The sequence below is a fragment of the Zonotrichia leucophrys genome, chromosome 5 (assembly GCF_028769735.1).
Source record: "Zonotrichia leucophrys gambelii isolate GWCS_2022_RI chromosome 5, RI_Zleu_2.0, whole genome shotgun sequence".
NCBI classification, from domain to species: Eukaryota; Metazoa; Chordata; class Aves; order Passeriformes; family Passerellidae; genus Zonotrichia; species Zonotrichia leucophrys.
Window position 1 is genome coordinate 28,935,712 of NC_088175.1, and position 20,342 is coordinate 28,956,053.

A 20,342-nucleotide genomic window follows, 5' to 3' on the forward strand; every position below is an offset into this window, starting at 1 on the left:
TCGATTGGCATTCTGTTTAGAGCCTGGAGTGATGTTATATTTGCTTTACAGAATTCAAAGGAGTGCACAATTTACGTTAGAAATCTATTAGATAGATATTGGGAAGAGCCATTGAATTTTCCAGTGCCATATATATATCCATCATTTACCACCACTGCAGTGGGCCCCATATTGATTTTTAGCATCATAGCCTATAATTTGCAAAACATAAGTAAGAGTAAAAAGGTCAAACAATGAGAATATCCTTGTTTTCAAAGAGCTGGCAGATTAGAGACTAACTTAAGCTATGTCATTGTAGTGGTTCCACCCTTAAAATTAGGTATGTGCTGAAGTACCATGAATAAAAATACCGAAGATCAAATGAGCATTACTGCCTCTTTACTACATTTTGGACTTTACTGCATCCCTTTCTTTTTGGTTTCATTTTGTTCTGTTTTCATAGTAATACTGGGCTATGGCAAACAGCTCTTCGCATGATGGAAAAATATAGGTGCATGAAGGTATGACTGGGTTATTAGGATCAGATGGATGGGCACTACTGAGAGCTGAGGGTCTGGCAGTGGTGGGAACTAATCAGGACTACTAGCAACTCTTTGGGAAACCAAAGTTGCACAGCAAGGACCAATACAATTTAATATACTTTGTAGAGAAAAAGTCTGAACAGAATTTCTGTATGAAGTATAATGAATGAAGTGGCAGACTCTAAATGGATTTAATGGGAAAAGGTTTGAAATCCTGTAATATTTTTGACAAAGCTTTTCATTCAAGTATAAGTGAATATTCTGCAAAGAACTTTCAGGATGAAAAGCCCAATAAGACACTTATTTTTTACTAACAGGTTTTCTGTTTCATTCAAGTATATATATACATACACATAATTGGCTTCCATAAAAAGCCGAGCCTCTCTTTTTTTGACATAATCCAGCAAATACACCCCAGAACACGCTGAACACCCCAAAGCAATGTATCTCTGCTTCTTAACAAGTGTGAATACTTTGCAGTTAGCAGCAACTGACTGTTATTCCAACATGGGAAAAAGTGGTTTGCCATACACCAGTATTATTATGAAAACAAAAAGGAAAGGAATGCAGTAAAGTGCCAGATGTAGTAAAAAGCTGTGTTGATGGTGGGATGATGTTGTTGTATGCTGTGATTTGAAACTTTTTGAACCCAATGATGTCTGATTTCCACCCTCATAATCAGTGAGTCAAACTTAGCCCCTCCCCACACTCCCCTAACTCTACCTATGTCTGGGAGGCTGGGGAAAGGGTATTCCACCTCATTTTAGGGTGACTGAACAGTGATTGCTATTCTTCATAGGGTCATGAATGTGCTCAGCTGTGGCTTTTCAGTCTTTACTCTGGACTGTCCAAACTTGCCTCTAGATGGAGATTTGCAGGTGTCAGCATAGTAGAAAAGGTTCTGCTACTGGAGGTTCTCAGTAATTAAGACCTGGCAGCAATGGATAATTCTCTGATTAAATGGTCCAAATGATTCAATGGTCACAAAGTTAAAAAAACAAACAAACAACCCCCAAAAAGCTCTAAATTCTGCATTGTTACAACCCACAAAAACAAATCTTACAGCAAATTTCTCATGTTCTTCTCTGCCTCTTTTTAAATTGTGACAAGAAGTGACATCTAAACCTCTTGCAGGAGTGATTGTAGCAGCTACTGACTTAAAAAAGAACCTCTAACAGTAAATTAGTCCCTAAAAGCAATTACTTCATATTTGGAGGCTGCAGATTATTTTCTATTGAAAGTTGAATAATCGTTTCTACTAAACATGTGCAAGAGGGGATTTGTGCCCTGATGAAAACTGTGGCAGATAAATCCCATGATGGTTCTGAGTGCCAATACTGTTTAAAAGAGGACAGTGATCTTCTGAAACTTGTTTGAGGACAAGGCAAGTAGAAGCAGAGGCAAATGATCAAAGCAATCAAACAGTTCTCCCTGAACAGCTGTCAAGACCACCAATATACACGTCCTGTGCCATGAGTTTGTGGTGATGCACGTGATATGCGAGCACCATGGCAACAAGATATGAATCATCAACACAGACGGGCACAGGTTGGGGTAAGTCTTCAGAGGTGTAAGTTGTAGGCTGGATCTCATGCACACAGCAAGCCCCAACGGTACCAGTTTCAGTGCTACCTTACCATCACTGCATAGCTGAATTCATTATGGCTCAACTTACATCTTCCTCTGAAGGATCCATGTGTTGGGCCTGGTATACAAATGCCTGGACGTGAAGAACAACTTCCCTCCCAGTTCTGTGTCCCTCTCTCTTTGTGGTTTTCAGTTACAGACTCTGGGCAAGTTTGCTAGGGAGACATCACTGATGGAAGTGGCACTGTGCCAGCGTATTTGGCACTCTGAGTGATGGCAGGGTTTTTCAGAAGAGTTCAAGTGACAAGATTAGGTGCCCAATTCCTCTTATGTTTGGTGAGTAGCCTTCTCTTGGTTCCTCAACATCTCTGCGATGTCACTGATGCCCAGTGCAGGCAGTTCCTACTTGCCAGCAACCCGAGACAAACAAAAGACAATTTAATGGCCCAAAACTTTCTCTTTCTGTAGTTTATTCTATTTACCTAGATTTTTATTTGATGACACACCAGTAAAGTGCACCTATACAAACTAGAGTACCAGGCACAGTGTGCCAAAGAGTTAGACACACATTTTCAGCTGTGAAAGTGACCACTGGAAAAGACCCATGTATTTTCTCTCTTAATCGTGTCTTTGATCAGGGCTTGGATATCCCTCCAGCCTCCTGAATGGTGACTTGCTGAGATTTTTGGGCTTGGAACAGCTCAGTAAAATTTAGTGGTGATACATAAGCCAGGCTATGAACTGTCTTCTGCACTAAGGCAGTTACTATCCACAAGGGAAATATTTCTCACTACAGAGAAATGCCTGGCCATGGCTGGGAGTATGTGTGGCAAGGTTATGAACATCTTTGACCATGAAGGGGTAAAAGGTTTCTGTAATTGGGAATTTCTGACCCTCTCTGGAACTTTTACTTGGTGTAAAGGTGCTGCTGGTGTCAGAGCCTCATAGGCACTGGTGGAGATGTTTCCAGTGTAGCTGGTATTCTCTCTTAGGGATTAAGAAAACAATTATTTTTGCATGGTGGTAACAAACCTCTAGCATAGAGATCCTGACATCCTTGTGTTTGTGTGTGAAAAATACACCAAAGAAAGGCATTCATGTTTAAAGTACAAGTGATAATGAACACATGAAGGCAAAACACGAAATAGGTCAGATGCAAAAATCCCCCTACGAAGTTGGAGAGGAGAATGTAGGCAAGTGTAATACTGTTATCTGGACTGGAATTTAATCAAAACTTAAGTATGAGGTGATGTGGTACTTGAGTGGTAGGATCACTGCCTCAACAAAACCGTACTAGATTCGGCCTGTCTTTTAAGAGATTCAGGCATGCACAGGTATAACTTGCCCAACCTCAACCAAGCTGATCCTGATATCCACAAGGACACTCATATTCAGATTTCCCAGCTCTTCCCCTCCTCTTCCTTTCAAGGTCTCTCTGGTTGTGTCATGTGGAATGGCATGTATTCAGGTGTGGATCAGAGAGACTTTGAAATGGAAAATCAGAGGATACCACAGGCCATACTGGCAAAGCTTAGAACTAGGCTGGCAGAGTGGTGAGGGTTAGGACTAAGGTAGGCTTGTATGGGGCGCTGTGTTTGGAGTCCCAGAGAAATCTGGAAGCCAAGAATAATGAATACTGGCAGAGCTCCATGTGAGTAACAAACGACTTATCCTGTCTAGGCTAATGACAAAATGTTACATATTGGCGGCATTTTTGATTTTTTAATTTTTTTTTTTTTTTTTTTTTTTTTTTTTTTTTTAGGAAAAGAAAGATTAAAGCAACCGCTATACCTACCCACTCTGCTTTGCTCTGATAAGATGCCAGAATTACATGACTTCTACTGTGTAACAAGGTTCTTTGTGTGGGTGTAGCAGCCCCTCCCCATACCTAGCGGATACACTCCAGGGAATTTTTGCAAGTGTGAGTATTGCCTCTTCTAAGGTCACTGAGTAAAGAAAGGTAATACATTGTGTGAAAAAATGTCAAGTTTTGTGTGTTTCCATAAAAGCAGCACAAAACAGGCCTACCTAAAGGTTATTATCACTATTACATGCACAGCAATGGCCTCCCATGCATATTACTCTGCAATATGTTGGGCCTCAGCCCTGCCCAACATCAAACTCAAGCTGGTAATTTGAAAATTAAGAATTTGATGTAAATGCGAGCCAGTCTAGTTCACAAGATATCTCCACTGCTCAGTCCCTCTCTCGGGTAGAGGGCTTGGCATTACTCGCTGCCTCCAATGCTCAGGCCAACAGCTTGCTGCCATTGCAATGCCATGGTACTCCCTCTTTAGACATGCCTGTAGATACTGAGCCTTGTCGGCAGATGTATCGCCATTTTCCCCTCTTCTCTTCCTTCTGCTCCACAGCTGCACTAACTTGCCCGTTGTATGACGATGCTCACTTTCTACCCAAACTTCCCATTACTAGGAGTGCCTGGTGCTTGGATGAACTGGGACCCACATGCAGTCTCTATGAGCTTGTCACTTCAAGAGGTACCAATCTTGGACTTGGGATATTCTCCCAGGTGCAAGGCATGTATTACCAAAGACCCCAAACACATCACCTGCATGAGATCTGAAGGATTTGCTGGGCAATACAAAGCAATGGGCTCTGGGGCCACTTGTGCAGCTGGGAACCCAGAGGAAGATCTTCAGGGAGAGGTAGACCCTGTGGCTATGGCTCGGCCATGCCTCGGCTCGGAGGTGACACGAGGATCTGCTCTCCCTGAGACACGAGCTTGCTCCTATAGCAGCCTTGGCCTCAGGACCAAATGAACACGGTTTGTGACCATGCGCTGGTTTCCTATGCCCAATTTACTTGCTCGCTAGGCCGGCCCGCCTGCAAGGCTCAGCTGTCACTGCCCCCGCCCGGGGCTGGCGCCGGCTATGCCCGGCACGGCTTTGGGGCGGGGGGCGCAGCCCGGCAGCCCCGCGGGGAGTGCTCGCTGCGCTGGCCGGCCGTATCCCGCGGCCCGCCCGGCACCCGCACACACGCCCGGCCGCCGCGGGCTCCAGGCGCCGCCGGGATCTCCAGGTGCCACCGCGAGCACGGGGACGCCGCCCGCCCCGCGCCCTCCGCCGCCCGCCCGGTGGCGAGGGGCCGGGCGAGAGGCGGCGCGGCCCCGCCATTGGCGGCGGCCGCACGGCGATAGGCGCACGGCGCGGTCAGTGCCGGCCGGCCCCGCCCCGCCGCGGCTTTATAACGGGCATCCCCATGGCCGAGGCGGGGAACCTGCTGTTGCGGGTCCGGCGCCGCCGCACCGCCCCGGACAGCCGCCTCTGGTGGCCGCAGAGCCACGTCGCCCCGAGGGACGATGATGCCGCGGGCCTGGCGCAGCGCGGGGGCTCGCCCGTTCCTGCTGGCGCTGCTGCTGGTGCATCTGCCGCCGGCTCGCAGCCACCGAGCCACGGGGCCCCGGGTAAGTGAGCTGGCCCGGGTAAGTGAGCTGGCGCGGCAGGTTGCAGCGCCCTGCCCCGGCCCGCCGCCCCCGCGCCCTGTCAGCGCCGCAGGTGGAGCCCCGGCCGCCGGGCAGCGCCCCCGGCCCCGCGACCCCCGGGCGCAGACCCTCGCCAGGCCCTGCCCCGCTCGCTTATTAAAAGCCGGGTATCGGCTGCATGCGAGAAGTTCATACACCGGTTATTAACTTGTTGGTATTTATTGCAGAAAAACACGGGAGGGGGAAGGTTGGCAGGCTGTGTTTTTATATTGCTTGACTTGCATTTAATATAGCCCCTGTTTCCAGCACATAGCTTTAGGACTTTTCTTTTTTTATGTTCTCAAGCAGGGATTAAATGAATCCTTCCAATAAAGCTAGATCCTTTCAGCCCAGGTTTCTCCCTGTAGGAGTCTAGCTCTGTTTTTTTTTAATCTGACAATGCCTGACTCTTGCTGGGGCTGTTCATTTCACTTACCAAACTATTACATTGCTCTGGGGGAGAACCCAACATTTTTCTAAATATGGTTCTCCCAGTGAGTGAGTGTTACCACTGCAGCATCACTACGGAGTAGCGTGAGAGTTTTCAGTTATGAAGCTACAAAACAGTAGCTGTTCTTCAGCCAATGCTGCTGCATAGCTCTGGGTAAGTGGAATAAACTTGCCACTCTGCAGGCTTGTTGGATGCAGTGGCCATATACGTTTTTGCACATCTAAATGCTATCTAAAATGCTTGAAGTGTAGTACCTAATTAACTTAGACCATAGTTAGGCAAGACTAGGAGTCTTTGAAATCCCTACTTGGCCAAAGTATAACAACAAGGGACTTGAGTGAAATGTTCTTTTTTTTTTTCTAATGGGAGTGTTTGACCATGAAGGCTATTAAATGCTTCTCAGAGCTATGAAAAGCACACTACTGGCTGCACTGATGTTGTTGTGTTGTGTTCAGCTGTGCAGTCTCTTTTATGGCCAGATGTGTAACAGCAACTGTTGGTTCTGATCTCACTAGTTCTAAGTCAGAACTGGTGTGTGCTGTAAATTACTGAGACCTGCTTTGAAAGATCAGGAAACACAGGGGGGTTATGCATATATCTTTATTACCTGATATCAAGCATAAACCTCAAGATCAGAGTGATTTCAAATAGAGAGGAATTTAAAGGTGATAAGTAAGAGTCTGGCTGGGTGACTAGGGTCTTCATCAGCACAAGTATCTAACCGCTTTAATGAAGTGCAATTGAAACAAAATAAAAAAATCCTGATGGTAGTGCATGTTGTACAATGAGCCTGTATACCAAACAGTTTTCATATATACCGTTTTTTGTACTGTACTTTACAAGGCAGTTTAATTGCTCCCTGTGCTCAGTTATCTTGGAGTGGGAGCTACTTCAGGGGAGTGGGAAACCAAATACAAAGGACTACTGATTTACTTTTTGCTTGAAGTAAGTACACTGACTTTGCGATTTCTTTCTTCATGACTGGGGAGAATATCAGCTGTGAACACTAACATCTGTAGTTCTGTTGGAAGATGTGCCTTAAAGTTTTAACCTAGTGTTTTAATTTACAAGCTCTTAAATGGAAAGCTGTATATTTCCAGGATGTCTTACTCATGAAATCTCTTATTTTTGCCCCTCAAAGTGTCATGTAAAGGTGAGGCGTTTGGTTTGCTTGCTTGCAACCAGATTGATTGATATAAGCCCCTGACCTTCATCTCTTTTGGCGATTAGACATTGCCAGTAAAGCTGTCACTAGTATAAATGTGGCATGCTTTAGGTTCCAATAAAAACAAAAATACTTTATTATTAATTTCTTAAATAATGACTACCAGGTTACGCCAATATGTATTTCTTGTGTGGACTTGTGATCAAGAGTGTATTCCTGTCAGGAAGTCTCCCTGGCCAGGTGTCAGTGTTGCAGGTCTGGGGAACTGCTCTTGTTCAAGTGCTAAGTGTGATACCTGCTCTTTTGCACTCTTTTCTGTATGGTAAGTGCTAGAAATATATTTGCAAGCTGAAACTCTTAAAGGTGAACAATAGTTTTTAGTCCTGCTCAGTGAATTCAAATGACCAGCAATAATGCTTGAATCAAGTTCTAGATCTTCCTCCTTGCATTTCTCTTGTTACTGTAGTGTTTTAAGATAGGCAGCCAGTACTGTTACTAAATACATAAACAGAAGAGAATGGTTGCTACTATTTGCAGAAAATGTTGAAAAACTTGAGGTATTCAAGAGAAATAGGTATATCTACATCTTTTGTGCCAATAAGGGATGAAACTTTCAGATTAAGTGAGTTCAGGATAATTACTTGAATACCAAGGTAAATTAAAAATGCAGCTAGTACCTACAGGTCTGTTGGGGAACTTCTGGCTCTCAAAAGATGTATGAAGCTTGCTGTTTCTTGTTATAGTGAAACTATGAGCAGTGATGTGAATTCCTTAGGCTTGGTGTCAGTGACTCGTAGGAAACATCTGGCTCTTGCACGTATGGTGTTGCCCAGTGAGAGTTACTGACAATTGTCCCAAGTGAAGCCCCATAGGAAGTCTAATATCATGTCCTAGAAATAGGACAAGGCGGCTGTGTGACTTGTTTCCTTACTTGACAGACTCTAGTAAAGCTTCTGCTGTGTTACACAATCACCTGGTCACTTCTACTTTTGTGGCTCAAAAGAGCATCGTGGGACTATACTTGAAAAATGTCTGTTTGAAGGATGCTACCTTCTGGAAAAAGATAATCAGGCTTTATTTGCTATTCATTTTATCTTCCTGTGTGCCTCTTTCTCTCTGCTGGCATGAGATATGGGGTGTGGGACAAGGCAGGTCTTGCTGCTTCCCCTCTCCTTGAATCCAAAGTGATAGGATGGGGAGCTTGACCAGGCTGGCTCTTGGATCTCCTACTGTGTGGTGCCTTTAAGCAGTATTTTTTCATAGCAGATTAAATAGATTGTGCCACAAAGCTTTGTTTTTCTCCATCTGGACAATTAAGTGTGACCTTTGTTTTTTCTAGTTCAGGGAAAGATCTGTGTTGGCTCTCTGCTTTCTGATTATAACTCCTGACCATTCTGAACTTCATGTATGGCAGAGAACTGCTGGTGGCAGTAATGACAAATACTAGCACAGAGAAATGGTGGATGCTTGCAGAAGGCACACAATGAGACTGCAGCAGTCGAAAGATGTGCTACATCTTGGATGGGCTTGGACTGGGGACTTGCACCTCTCCAGTGACTTCAGAGGACAAAAGGATGAGGGGACAGGGTAGTCACTCTAACGTTCTTCCTATTTCATGCATGGAAATGTGTCATATCCTCCCCTGAAAGGCATGCTGATTGGAGACGAGGGAGGACCTTACAGTTCTGTGCCCGTAAAAAGGAAGGTAGTAAATAGCAAAATTGTGATGCTACCAGCAGATTCCAGTGCATAAACTGGAGTGCCACAGAGCACTGGGAATTTCCTGCTGCAGTTGACTACTAGCTAGAACACCAAATAAGAGTCTTGGTAAAAAGTGCTGAAGAGGCTCCTGCAGCTTTGTTGTCCCCTCTGGGAGGAGGCAGCAGCATTGCAGCTTATGCAGGAGTGGCACAAGGAGCATGTTCTGCTCTCAGTTCACTGCAGCCTCACAGGAAGGGTTCTACAAAGCAGGTGTCTTTATGCATACCAAAATTAGGGAGTCTGTGTTATTTATGGTAGGAAGAAATTATGCAAGCATGTGTAATAAGACTGTAAAGCAGAGAGCTTCATACATAGGAGGTCTAGAACAGAAAAATGAATGTTAGGTTTTCAATGACTGAATTTTGTTTCGTGTTTGAGATTAATTGCCATTCTACACTGCAAAGGTCTACACTAGTACCTAGTGACTGAAGCACTTTCATGCTTTTAGATTTCTTTACCATTGGAGAGATTAATTTAATGACAAAACAAGTACCCAAAGGCAAGTCTTTAGAAAAGAGATGGGACAGATTTGTTGCTCTATGGCAAACAGATAGCTTGTTTTGGTTGGATGAAGGATGTTTTTTACCCAGGTGGAAACTCTAATTATATATGGAGCTATGTTGCTTATTTCTCCTTCTCCTTGCTCCTTTTGAGACCTTTATTGTCAGCTGAATTCATTTATGTGTACTAAAGAAACTGCTCTGACTTGTGTTTTTTAAACAGTATGCAACTCTGTTGAAGAACAGGATTAATTCTTGTGTAGAGAAGTATCAAAACATTATGTTCCTATTGGAACAGAAGGCCCTGTTCTAAACAGAAAAATATTGTAGGATTTTACTTGCTTTTTGTAGTCTTAGAGTTGGTGTTTTAACTGCCTGAGCTTCAGAGTTAGCTACAAGAATATTCCCACTCATGTTAATGAGCTGTGCTGTTAATGGAGGATTTCTGGCCAGCAAAAGATGGGGTACAGAAAAAGAAGCTGCTCATGTATTTTTGCTGGTGGTGGCAGCAAGCTCTGTAGCTGGTGGAACACCTACAATGATAATCTCTTAGTTTTCTAGTTTCTAGCTCTAGTGTGCTAAGGTAATCTTCACAGTGCAGAGCAGATGCTCTCTTGGCTTCTTTCATTTCCAGATGGCCTGAAGCAATTGGTAAGATGACTGTAAACTCATTTCAGTAGTGTAGTAGCTCTAAAATATTAATACTGCTATTTAAATATCTTAGATGTTCTTATCCTGCCATCTCAAACTAATTGCGACATTACTATGTCAAAAAAAACCCAAACAAACAAAACCCCATTTGTCTCTCACTTGGCTGGTGAATCCCAGTTCTTCTGGTGCTGGCACATCTGACAGTGCAGTTAAGTGTTACACAATAAGCTTTATGCTAACATTAGAAGCTAAACATGGAAGCAATACAGGTGGAACTAAAGCTGATCCCTGAAGGCTCCTGTGCTGACTGTCATACTTAAGCATCCTGTGTGACAGTGTGGTGGCTTCCTGTCAGAGTTCCCTGGGGGCTGCCATGATCTCTCTGGTACTGATGCACCGTCCAGGGACTTTGTGGCACAGCAGACCTTAAGCTGAGCTTGACATGCCATGAGAGTAGTTTATAGTTTACTGCTTTGGTACTCAGGTGATACTCTGTCAGAGTAGCAGGTGTTCTGACTTGAACTATGAAGCTTACAAGCTTCACTGCTGTCATTGCATTGGTGGGACTCTAAGATTCCTATGCTCATTTGTGAGAAGCTGTTGTTTGTGTAGTTCTTGCTCTAACAGGGAAGGCTGCAATTGATGTGGGTGAATCTATTCCATGCAGGAGCTTTCTGGATAAGGTGGGAGGTCAGTTTGATATGTTTGCTTATGCAGAGAAACTACCAGGATGTGATGGAAGTAGTATGTAGCTGGCTGTCTCTTCTGGCTGGCTCACATGAGCAGTCACAACTTGTGTTCAGCAGCCTATCTGTGAACCATGTGAAGCTTTGTGTGTGTGATGACTTTACTGCTTGTAGGTATGAGGAAGAAGTATTCTGGCACCAAAACCCTGACTAAGAATGCAACTCTGCGCTCTTTTTTTTTTTTTTTTGTGTTGAGGGGAGGAGGCATTGTAGCTTTAGGAGAGTAACAACAGGAAAGCATAGCTAGTCACACCAGGGTGTAAAGTTTTATTCAGGACAGTGAAAACCACCCACCATACAAAAGAGTTCTTTGTATATGGCCTCATACAGGCTATCAGCAGCTGTTCAGCCTGAGATTAGCTTTCCCAGGATAAGGCCTTACCTTGAAACCAGCCTCATGCCTCATATCCTGTATGTTTTTTCTCTTTATTAAAGTAGGTTCCTGATGCAACTTAGGCTCCTGTGGGATGTTGCAGTAACAATATTGATAATGTTAGCAATATTCATGGGTTTTAGAAAAGAGTCATCTGCTTGTTTGGTGAGGAGAACATTCCCTCATATAGTGGGCCTGCCCTCTTACCAATGCAATTTCTTAAAAAATTGAGGTGACAAATATGGTTATTATGGTTTTCTACAAGAGCTGCTTCAAGGGAAATCTGTGCTGTCTGAGTAGAAGGCCTTCATGCTGAAAGTGCAGTCCTGCGGTGTTGCGGGTGACAATGGAGCAAACTGGCTTTGGTTTATGGAGGGATTCACTCTTTAGTCTTTAGGGTACCCTGGAGACTGGCCTGAGCCTGACTGGATGATGCCAAGGCATCAGCAGCAGCCTGGAATAACATCCTTGGTGGATGTCCTGTGTGTCTCACTGGAGATATTCAAGAACCGTGTGGATGCAATCCTGTGTCACGTGCTCTAAGATGACCCTGCTTGAGGAGGGAGGTGGGACCAGATAAGCCACTGGGGTCCTTCCCAACCTGACCCACTCTGTGACTCTCAGATGTTTGTGTTCTGAGTGTGTCCTTAGAGCAGTGGCCTGGAAGGCCTCCTAAGCCTCCAGCTGCCTGGGCTGTCAGACTCTTCACTGGTCTCCCAGCTGTAGCCTGCTCAGAAGGATGTGCCTGCATGTTGGGTTTGTGCATTTTTGCCTCCCACTGGCTTGTGGCTGGGCCAGCTGCTTTTGAGGGCCCGCTGACAGAGGTTTTCATTTGGAGTGGCACGTACCTATGCAGCAGGCAAGTGAGTGGTAGGTGTGAAATGAGAACAAACTTAAGTACTTCCCCCCAAGGTCTGAGCCTAGAGATAGGAAAATAACACCAGTTACTATAGTAACAGAGGCTGTATCATTAAGGCTTGGCTCAGGATTTTGGCAAGTATAGTCTGGCAGCAAAGCCTAGACAAGCAACCCACCAGTGCTGCTGGCAGAGTCTTCATGCAGGTGGAGGAAGTCATACAGAAACTGGTGTGTGTAGGCAGATAACTTGCTCTGCCATGGGCACCTGGACTCGCCTCCTGGGCTGGCACTGGAGTTCTGTTACCTCTGGATGAAGTAAATGAATGAATGTGAGCAGGGCACTGTACCTGAGTAACTGCTGCCGAGCACCATACTGCTCACTGCTTGAGTATAGGCCCAGAGCATGTGCCCGGGCTCTGTAAACTGGGTCGCTTTGCCCCGTACACTGGAAGTGGCTAAGGGGAAGGAAGCTGTTTGTGTGCAACATTCTTTCTGTGCAAGGCATAGACTATTGAGATTCTGTTCAATGAATCTGTTGACGTTGGCTCTGTAGGGTCAGGTACAGACAAGGCAGCCCTTGTCAGTCTGAAGTTAAATTTGATTCACTGCTATAAGAGCATTTGCCTAATAGAATTTTTCTCTATTCTGAGTCTTGTGACAAACTAAAATAATGTAATTTTACTCTATTCAGAGTGGAAGAAGTTTGCTCTTTCTGTGCCACTGAGATGTTGATTAAAGATGGGGTTGAGAGGCTGAAAAAAGTGAGGGCTTTCTCATGGGAGAGCCTCTGATCGAGTTGTAGTAAGGGGAAGGGAAGGTGTGTTGGGATAAGAAAGGTGGAGAAGTAGGACAGATGAAATAACTTGTTTTTCTAAGGTTTTTCTTGGCCACTGGTCCAGTTAATGATAGTTGGAATCATATCGAGAGGGAACTGCTGATCCTCAAATAGGGAGGAGAGGTTCCAAACACTTAGTGGGCAGATTCTGTTTCAGAGTTTCTCTTGGCCATCAGTCCTCTGTTACCACTGCTTGGGTCGCAGACTAGAAGAAATGTGGAAAATGTTGTCCATCCCTTTCTCTTCCCTGTTTCATGACTGAGAATTATCATTTGAATTGCACAGGGATGCCACATTCTGCCTTTTGATGAGCAACTTCCACTAACTTACCCGCTATATGTAGGCTTGTGATGCATGGAATAGAACTTGTTCTATTCCATGGAATCCTGAATAGTTGATTAACAACTTTTTCTTTGATTATATAGAGAACCCAAAATATAAGATCACATGATCCTTCAGTTGTAAAGCTAATACTTTAGGGTTTGATGCTCCAACAAATTAAAACAATCCAATACAGCCTTTATGTAAAGGTAACTGTCTCAGATTCTCTGGCTGTTGTGGGTTGCACAAGAAGCAATGTGACCACATATGGTATGGAGGGGGAATGAACCAGGAATCAAATAGATAAGGAAACATCCTTAGGTGAAAGCACCTGGTAGAGATAGTGGTATCCTTTAATGTCCAGATGTACATTATCTCTAGATCTTGCTTCTGTGTATACCATATACATGCTAGTAAGAAACGTGTAGTATGGTAATCTTTTGTTGCAGCACAGACTGCCTTGAGTAGTGTGAAGATTAAAGAACCTACTCCAGCTAGTACATCAAACCACTTCCCTTCCAATTTCTTTGAAGCAGATTTATATGCATTCTACACTTGGGCTTAAACAAATACGTGGTGGAACTAGGTGCAAGTTAAGAACTAAAAAGCCAGAAGCTCTTGGGTGTAATTTCCAAGTGGAGGATATTAAATTGAGTTGGAGTTTGTGGATACTAGCCATATAAAGGGGTTACTGTCTGAGCCAAGAAGCTGCTTCTGATTTGGGTTTAGTTACCATACAGAATGGCAGTAAGTGTTGTTGGCTTCTGCCTGGAGTTTTGCATTTGGCTTATTCCTTTGCCCTTAAAAGTAAGCAGACAAGTGTTGCAAAAGTAGATAAGCTGTGCGCAAAATTAGTTTTTAAAAATGTGTATGCACCCAGAACACTAGAGTATTATCAACTCCAAACTTGTAGGGAAATGTGAGCTTCAATGTGTATGCATCTCAGGCTTAGTGGAAGCAAATTACTTTTAACATAGAAATCTGTGAGACTGGTATGTGTAAAATGATCAGTGGTGTTAATGCAATAGTTTTTTTGCTCCACAGTTCTGGAGATTAGCTTGACTTCTTTCCTTTTCTGCGTCTTAACCTCAAAATATGTAAATCTAGAAGAACTTGGTCCACCTTTTAAAATTAAAAACAATACCAGTATCTGTAGCCAAGTCTTTGGAGTCCTGTCAGGTAAGGGATTGGGTGTAAGTGCTGCCATATCTTCCTGCTGTTGTAGTAAACTCTAGCCACTTGGATTCTCAGTGCTTCAGCTGGTGGTGGTATTTACCCTCACTTAGCTGCAATGCATCTGAAATATCCCTGGAAATTAAGCTGAATTTAGCAGATGCAGAAATCTGTCTGACTATAATTTCAACATAACTTCTGAAAGTGCTTGCCATGGGATAGGATTTCTTAAATGCACTGCACATGTAGATGTCCAGGGGTTTAGTTTGTGATTGTAAGAGAAAACTTACAGTCTGGTGCTTCTGGCTGCTGTACCTGAAGGCCTCAGGTTATTCTAGAGGTGCTGTCCTTTAGCTTTCTAGGTAAAAATCTGAAGTGATGGCCAAGTGACACTGCTTATCTGGATAGGTAATACCCCGTGGTGTAATAAGATATTTCAGTGGTGGCTGGTGGCTGTGCTACCTGACATGTCTCATGCTTTCCATAAAGGGGGTAAACATTGAAGAATTTTGCAATGATTTTTAAATCAGGGTTGCTACACTAGCATTCCCCTGACTTTGTCAGTGTCTATGGGCTGTATTTCCTTCTTTATTATTGCTTAGGTGCAGAGAGAATTTTTATGAGCAGGGATTGTACTCCTACATTTGGAAGTCAAAGCTATCTGCTGTGGGCTTTTATCTTGTTGGGTACTCTGTAGAGCCAGGGATGTTCTGCTTCATGGAGTCAGGACATTCTTTCAGTGGCAGTAGCTGCTCTTGGGCTCCCTTTACTTTCCCAGTTTAAGCTTGAACTGTAGAAGGAGTAGTAGTTTCAATTTCTACAGACTTTTACAAAATGGACATCGTTTGCTGGTGGTAGCGTATTAATGATTGTTAAACCCATTGTCTAGAAGTACAGGGAAGTAGGTCAGCCCAAATTTTTTGTTTTGTGTGTTCATCTTCAGGAGTTTCCAGGGAGCTGAGTATTCTCTTCACAGTGAACTAAGAAGCTGCTTTATTCTCCAACTTAGTGGTGCTTTTCTTTTTCTAAGTTAAGGGCTCATACATCGAGGTAGTCTAGTTGTCTTTGAAGTAAGCTGGATGTTACTAGTTGTAGCTGTTGAAGACTTAAGTTTTCCAAGGCTGTCAGGTTTTGTTCTCTCCTCAGTTCCCCTGAAGTAACAAACGTATTAGTAGAAAAAAATTGTGCTCTGCTGGATTTGACCTAAGTTACTACCCTTCTTAAAATGTGAAGTTGTTAAAATCTAACTGTTGGAGCTCTCTTGAACTTCCCAGCTCACCTATTAGTCATGTATATCCTGAAAAATCAGGATTAAATTTAAGGTGGCTGATACAGCTATAAATAAATGGAAAAGGTAAACTTTTGCCATTTTGTTACTAAAGTAGGGTGTCTCTTAAGGGTGAATAGGACAGGGAGTGGAAAGCAATCGGTGTGAAACTTCAGCTTTTCTTCTCTTCCTCTTCAGTTGTCAGTGAGGCTGTATAAATTTCAGGATTTTTGTTGTGAACAATAGATACCTAAAGGAGCTCCAAACTAGCTGGGTTGTGAGGAGAAGTTGATCTTTTCTTTACCACAAAAGTGCTTCTTCACCTGAAGCACTTTGGCAGCAGAATTGGAGCTGAAACTAGCTGTTGATCATTAGCATACTGCAGTGTATGTTTTGCAGATTTCTAATCTGGATTTGAACGCACCCATAGGATGAAGCATCCTAACTCATTTGCACTGTTTTGTAAAATCTCTTGGTGTGTAAACAAATATGATGTGTAGATGTTAGCTTTTATCCTAGGAAGATGAAGCTATCCTGGTTTGTGTGTATGTGGTTCTTGCATGAAAGTAATTAAAAAAAAAAGTCAGTTCCAACTTCCAAATTGAGTTTTGCCTGTGTAATTAACTTAAGAAGAACACAGCATATCTTCTAGAACACTAGGAACTTTTTGGTGCTGAAACTGGAACTGAGTGGGAGGAAAAAATTTGCCACACTTGAATAAATTTAAGCATTCCTAAAAACTGTCCCTCAACATTTCTGGATTTTGCCCAATTGTATGAGAAGCACATTTTGAGCCCAAAGATTTGAGAATCAGATCCAGCTTGAATAGCTGATGTCATAAGCAAACTAAGTTTCTAAGTTTCCTGTTGGAACGCTCAGAATTTACCTGAAAGTCCTCAAGTTTTGGTTCTAGTTCTGTTGGCAAACAAAACCAAACTTGTTTCCACAGTTGCTTCACATAATCGAGGAACTTTTTCCCTGATCCCTGCTGAAGTCCCAGAATTGGGGAGGAGTTCAGCAGTAGAACCTCATGCAATATGAAGACAAAGATTTGATTAAAAAAATAAAGCAACAGTGTGCTCTTAAGTGAATGACAGTCCAAAATAAAAAGCTTAACTTCAACTCTAGGCAAGTTTTTCTCTGTAGCAAAGAATCATGAACTACAGAGGCATAGCTCTTTCTTCCCCCTATGTTTAAAAAAGGTAGGTATTTTACCATAGAAGCTATTCTTCCTGTTAAACTTCAAACCTCAGGTATCCCATGCAACTCTTAGCTCTTTATTGCTTTTGTTAAGGAAATTTCCACGTCTGACCTTAAGTGGAAAGCTTCTACTGTAACTACTTCCAAGTTAGCCTGCCCATTAATAGTGTTACCTACAGAATAGCTTCTGACTAGCTTTTCCTTTGTCTAGACTCCTGTCAAATCTGCTTCATTCCCTCTTAAGATATGTACTCCCTGGGTGTGCCTCTGTTCAGGCAGGACAACAGGAGTGGGAGAACAATTCTGAACTTGGTAGTTTTTGCTGAATTGTGCCTGAAGCCTTCCTCCTGGTAAAGGTGTGTCCAATTTCAGGAATTCATGCTTTTCTTTGGAATCACTGGGGCAAGTAAATCAAGTTAAACTGCACATATATTCCACTTGACATGTTTTCCTTCAGTTTGTTCAGCATTGATAAACTCACTTATAAAGCTATAACCAACCTTTCAGGGCAATGATTAAGTGTGGCATGTCAGTGCAAAAGCTAAAAATTACTTTCACTTCTTTCTTTGTCTTTACCTTTCATGAAACTGTGGAGAATATAAGCACTTGTATTCAGGAAGTGCCAGAAGGCTGATTATAGACGCGATGAGGTCACCTCAGATTAAGAGGACAAAATAGGGTGTTATCTTTGGCTTGTCTCTGGTTAGTATTTATTAGAAAGCAAACCTAGGGGTTACCACAAACAGCCTAAGCCAAGCATGTCAGTTCTTCACTGTATGGCAGACTGATATTCACGCATATCCATGCATTTCCTAAGGCAACCAATTAGGATCAAATGAGAAGAGATAATCTTGTTAAATCTCATGCCAGTGTTCAGATGGGTAGAATTGTACTTATCTAAAATTGCTTTAGTGGGACTTGCTAGTGGCTTTTGTTTCACTAGCAGATGTTGATTTAAAAATACAAGACTGTCTTGGCATCTGTTTTATTGTGAGGTGATTGACACCAGTGCTAGGCATTGTTTACACAAAACATCTGAATGTAGTCACAACTGGATTCAACAAGATACTAAGTGATGACAGCATTTATAAATGCTGACACTGATGAAGCTTGTTTAGTTGATGACCTATTGCACTAAATTGCAATCAGGATTTGATGGATTTGAATAGAGGAAACCTCTTAAAATAGGAAAGGGACGGAGTTTGAGGAAGCGTTTCTTATGCAAAGTGCAGGGAGTACTTCCTCTTACTTTCCCCAGCTCTGACCTTGTTTTTTCTGATGAAGCAGCTGCTGCAGTATCCACTCTTTAACTGAAACATTTATCAAGCTGCTGCCCTGGCTTCTTGCTCATCTTGAATACTTGGCTTAGAGCTTCACATCCCTGAAGTGAAGGAAAAGCACCATGAAGTTTCCCCTTACTTTAGGGAGTGACATGCCTCTGTCTTAGGTATTGATTGGGGAGGAAGTTGATGATAGCCAGTGACGTCTTGTTCTCAGCTGGGGATTATTAGAATATACAGCTGACTCTTGGGAAGTACTTCTAGATGTACTATAGGGTAACATCTATGTTCTATCTAGTGCTGTATGCAGAGTCTGCTCAGCTTGAACAATTTTAGTTGGATTTACTGGTTTCAGACAGTGAGCTTGATTTTGTCGGAGGCTTCCCTTCAAATGTGATTCCTGTTTGGGGAAAGTTTTTGTGGAAATTGAGTGAGATTACAAAGTCGCCCCACTTTAAATCTCAAATGGCGCTGATTCAACAAATGCTACAAGATACTAAGGAGACAATTATGAAAGGCTGAATTACTATCTGGCAAGTGTCTATCTCAGTTGAAGCTTGTAATCTGCTTTGGTTATTGCAATATAAGCTCTTGGGCTAGGAAAGTTCAACAGTTCTGGAAAGACGGGAGAGCTCAAAATCTGAGTTGGTGTCAGAAAGTGACAAAATGAAACAGAATTGTAATTAATCACTTGCATTCACTTAATTTCCTCTTCTTCACTTGGTTGATTTATTTACTGGTTTATTCACTTATGCCAGGGAAAGCTGCCTTTCTAGATTTCAGACCATCCCTCTATTTCTTAAGCCTCACTGATACTACAGTACCTCTAATCACTAGCAAGCACCAAGTTATCCACAGGACCAAACAGCATGGATTGTTTTTGGCTCGAGTATGAGGATTGGGCCTAGAATCTGCAAACTGGAAATGTTTCTGCTTTTGTCCTTGCTTGTGTGGTTGGTTGACCTTGCCCAGCTGCCAGACCCTTCCTCACTTCCTCCTATGCTCCAGCATGAGTTTTACTTAGTGACTTCAATCTTCTAGAAAGAATCTGCTCCATCATGGCCTCTCCATGCGGTGCAGCTTTCAGAAAATGCTGACCTGCTGTGCTGTGGCATCTTTCCGAGGGTCTGCAGGGCAATACCTGCTCCTCCGTGTTTTTTCTGTGGGCTGCAGGGGAATCTCTACTTTGGTATCAAAGACTCCTTCACTGATCTTGATTGTGCTGTGGCTTCTCACTTCCCAGCCTGCTTCCCATGCCATGTGACATTTTGCCCTTTAGGTTTGCTCTCGGGGCACTGTCAGCCTGGCTAATGGACTGCTCTTTGGCCTGTGGTGGGTGTGGTATGGAACCAGCTCTGTCCAGCACAGGGCACCCCCTGTCTTCTCAGGGAGACCACCTCTGCAGCTGCTACCAAAACTTTGCCATGTAAACCCAATACAGGTGGTCAGACAAGGCTTCACACTGTGAGTCAACATTGCTGCTTCTGCGATGCTGCCTTGGATTGCAAAGCTCCCAGCAGAGTTAGCAATAGTTTTGCTTCTGAAAGTACCACCAACTTGGAGTTCACACATCAGTCAAACTGGTTATGCCTTAAAGTCACCTTCTTCAGTCCTTATCAGGACAGTGTGGCTGTCTAGGAGAGGCTCCATGTGTTTTTTCTGTGACAGGTGACAGTACACCTAAGCAATATCAGAGAAGATGTTGTCTAGTCTAAGTTCTAGTCTGTGCTTTTAATTTTTTAGGATGTAGCCTCAAATTGACTGAGTACTTTCAAGTTCTGTTCCCATATGAATGTAGATTTCAGGCTAATTGTGTTAATCTGTGTTTTTCCATATGAATGCCTTTACCTCCAGAGCAGTGCAGTTCTGTACAATTTGCAAACAGCTGCTTTGCAGGCATGTGTGTGACTTTTGGGGGGTGACTTTCATAGTAAGGAAAGGGAAAGCCTGATCACCTTGAAGTTCTAGCTTCTACACACTGTAGATGTTTCAGATCATGGCATATAGATGCAGGTTCTCTGGCAGTGAGTTGAGTACTAAATCCTACATTAATTCAAGTACCTACATGCTAATTATTTCTGGCTCCATGAAGAGCCTCTGAAAATTTTGATATGGCAGGGCTGTCACATCCAAAGGTAGGGACTGGCTTTGCATCTTACCTATTTGAAGGGG

The 20,342-nt window shown here is 43.2% G+C and overlaps 1 protein-coding gene across 6 annotated transcripts in view; it reads left to right on the forward strand.

Annotated features, from left to right (window-relative positions):
- SMOC1 (SPARC related modular calcium binding 1) overlaps nucleotides 1-20,342 on the forward strand; it is a 147,256-nt gene that overhangs the window by 13,763 nt on the left and 113,151 nt on the right. For 4 of the 6 annotated variants that reach the window (XM_064713665.1, XM_064713666.1, XM_064713668.1 and 1 more), the window contains exon 1: nucleotides 5,308-5,532. In XM_064713665.1, coding sequence (XP_064569735.1) covers nucleotides 5,428-5,532 — 105 coding nt within the window. In that variant the 5' untranslated portion in view covers nucleotides 5,308-5,427. Of the gene's footprint in view, nucleotides 1-3,870; nucleotides 4,030-5,307; nucleotides 5,533-20,342 lie in introns of those variants that run through there. The other 2 variants (XM_064713670.1, XM_064713667.1) reach the window with 2 other exon arrangements.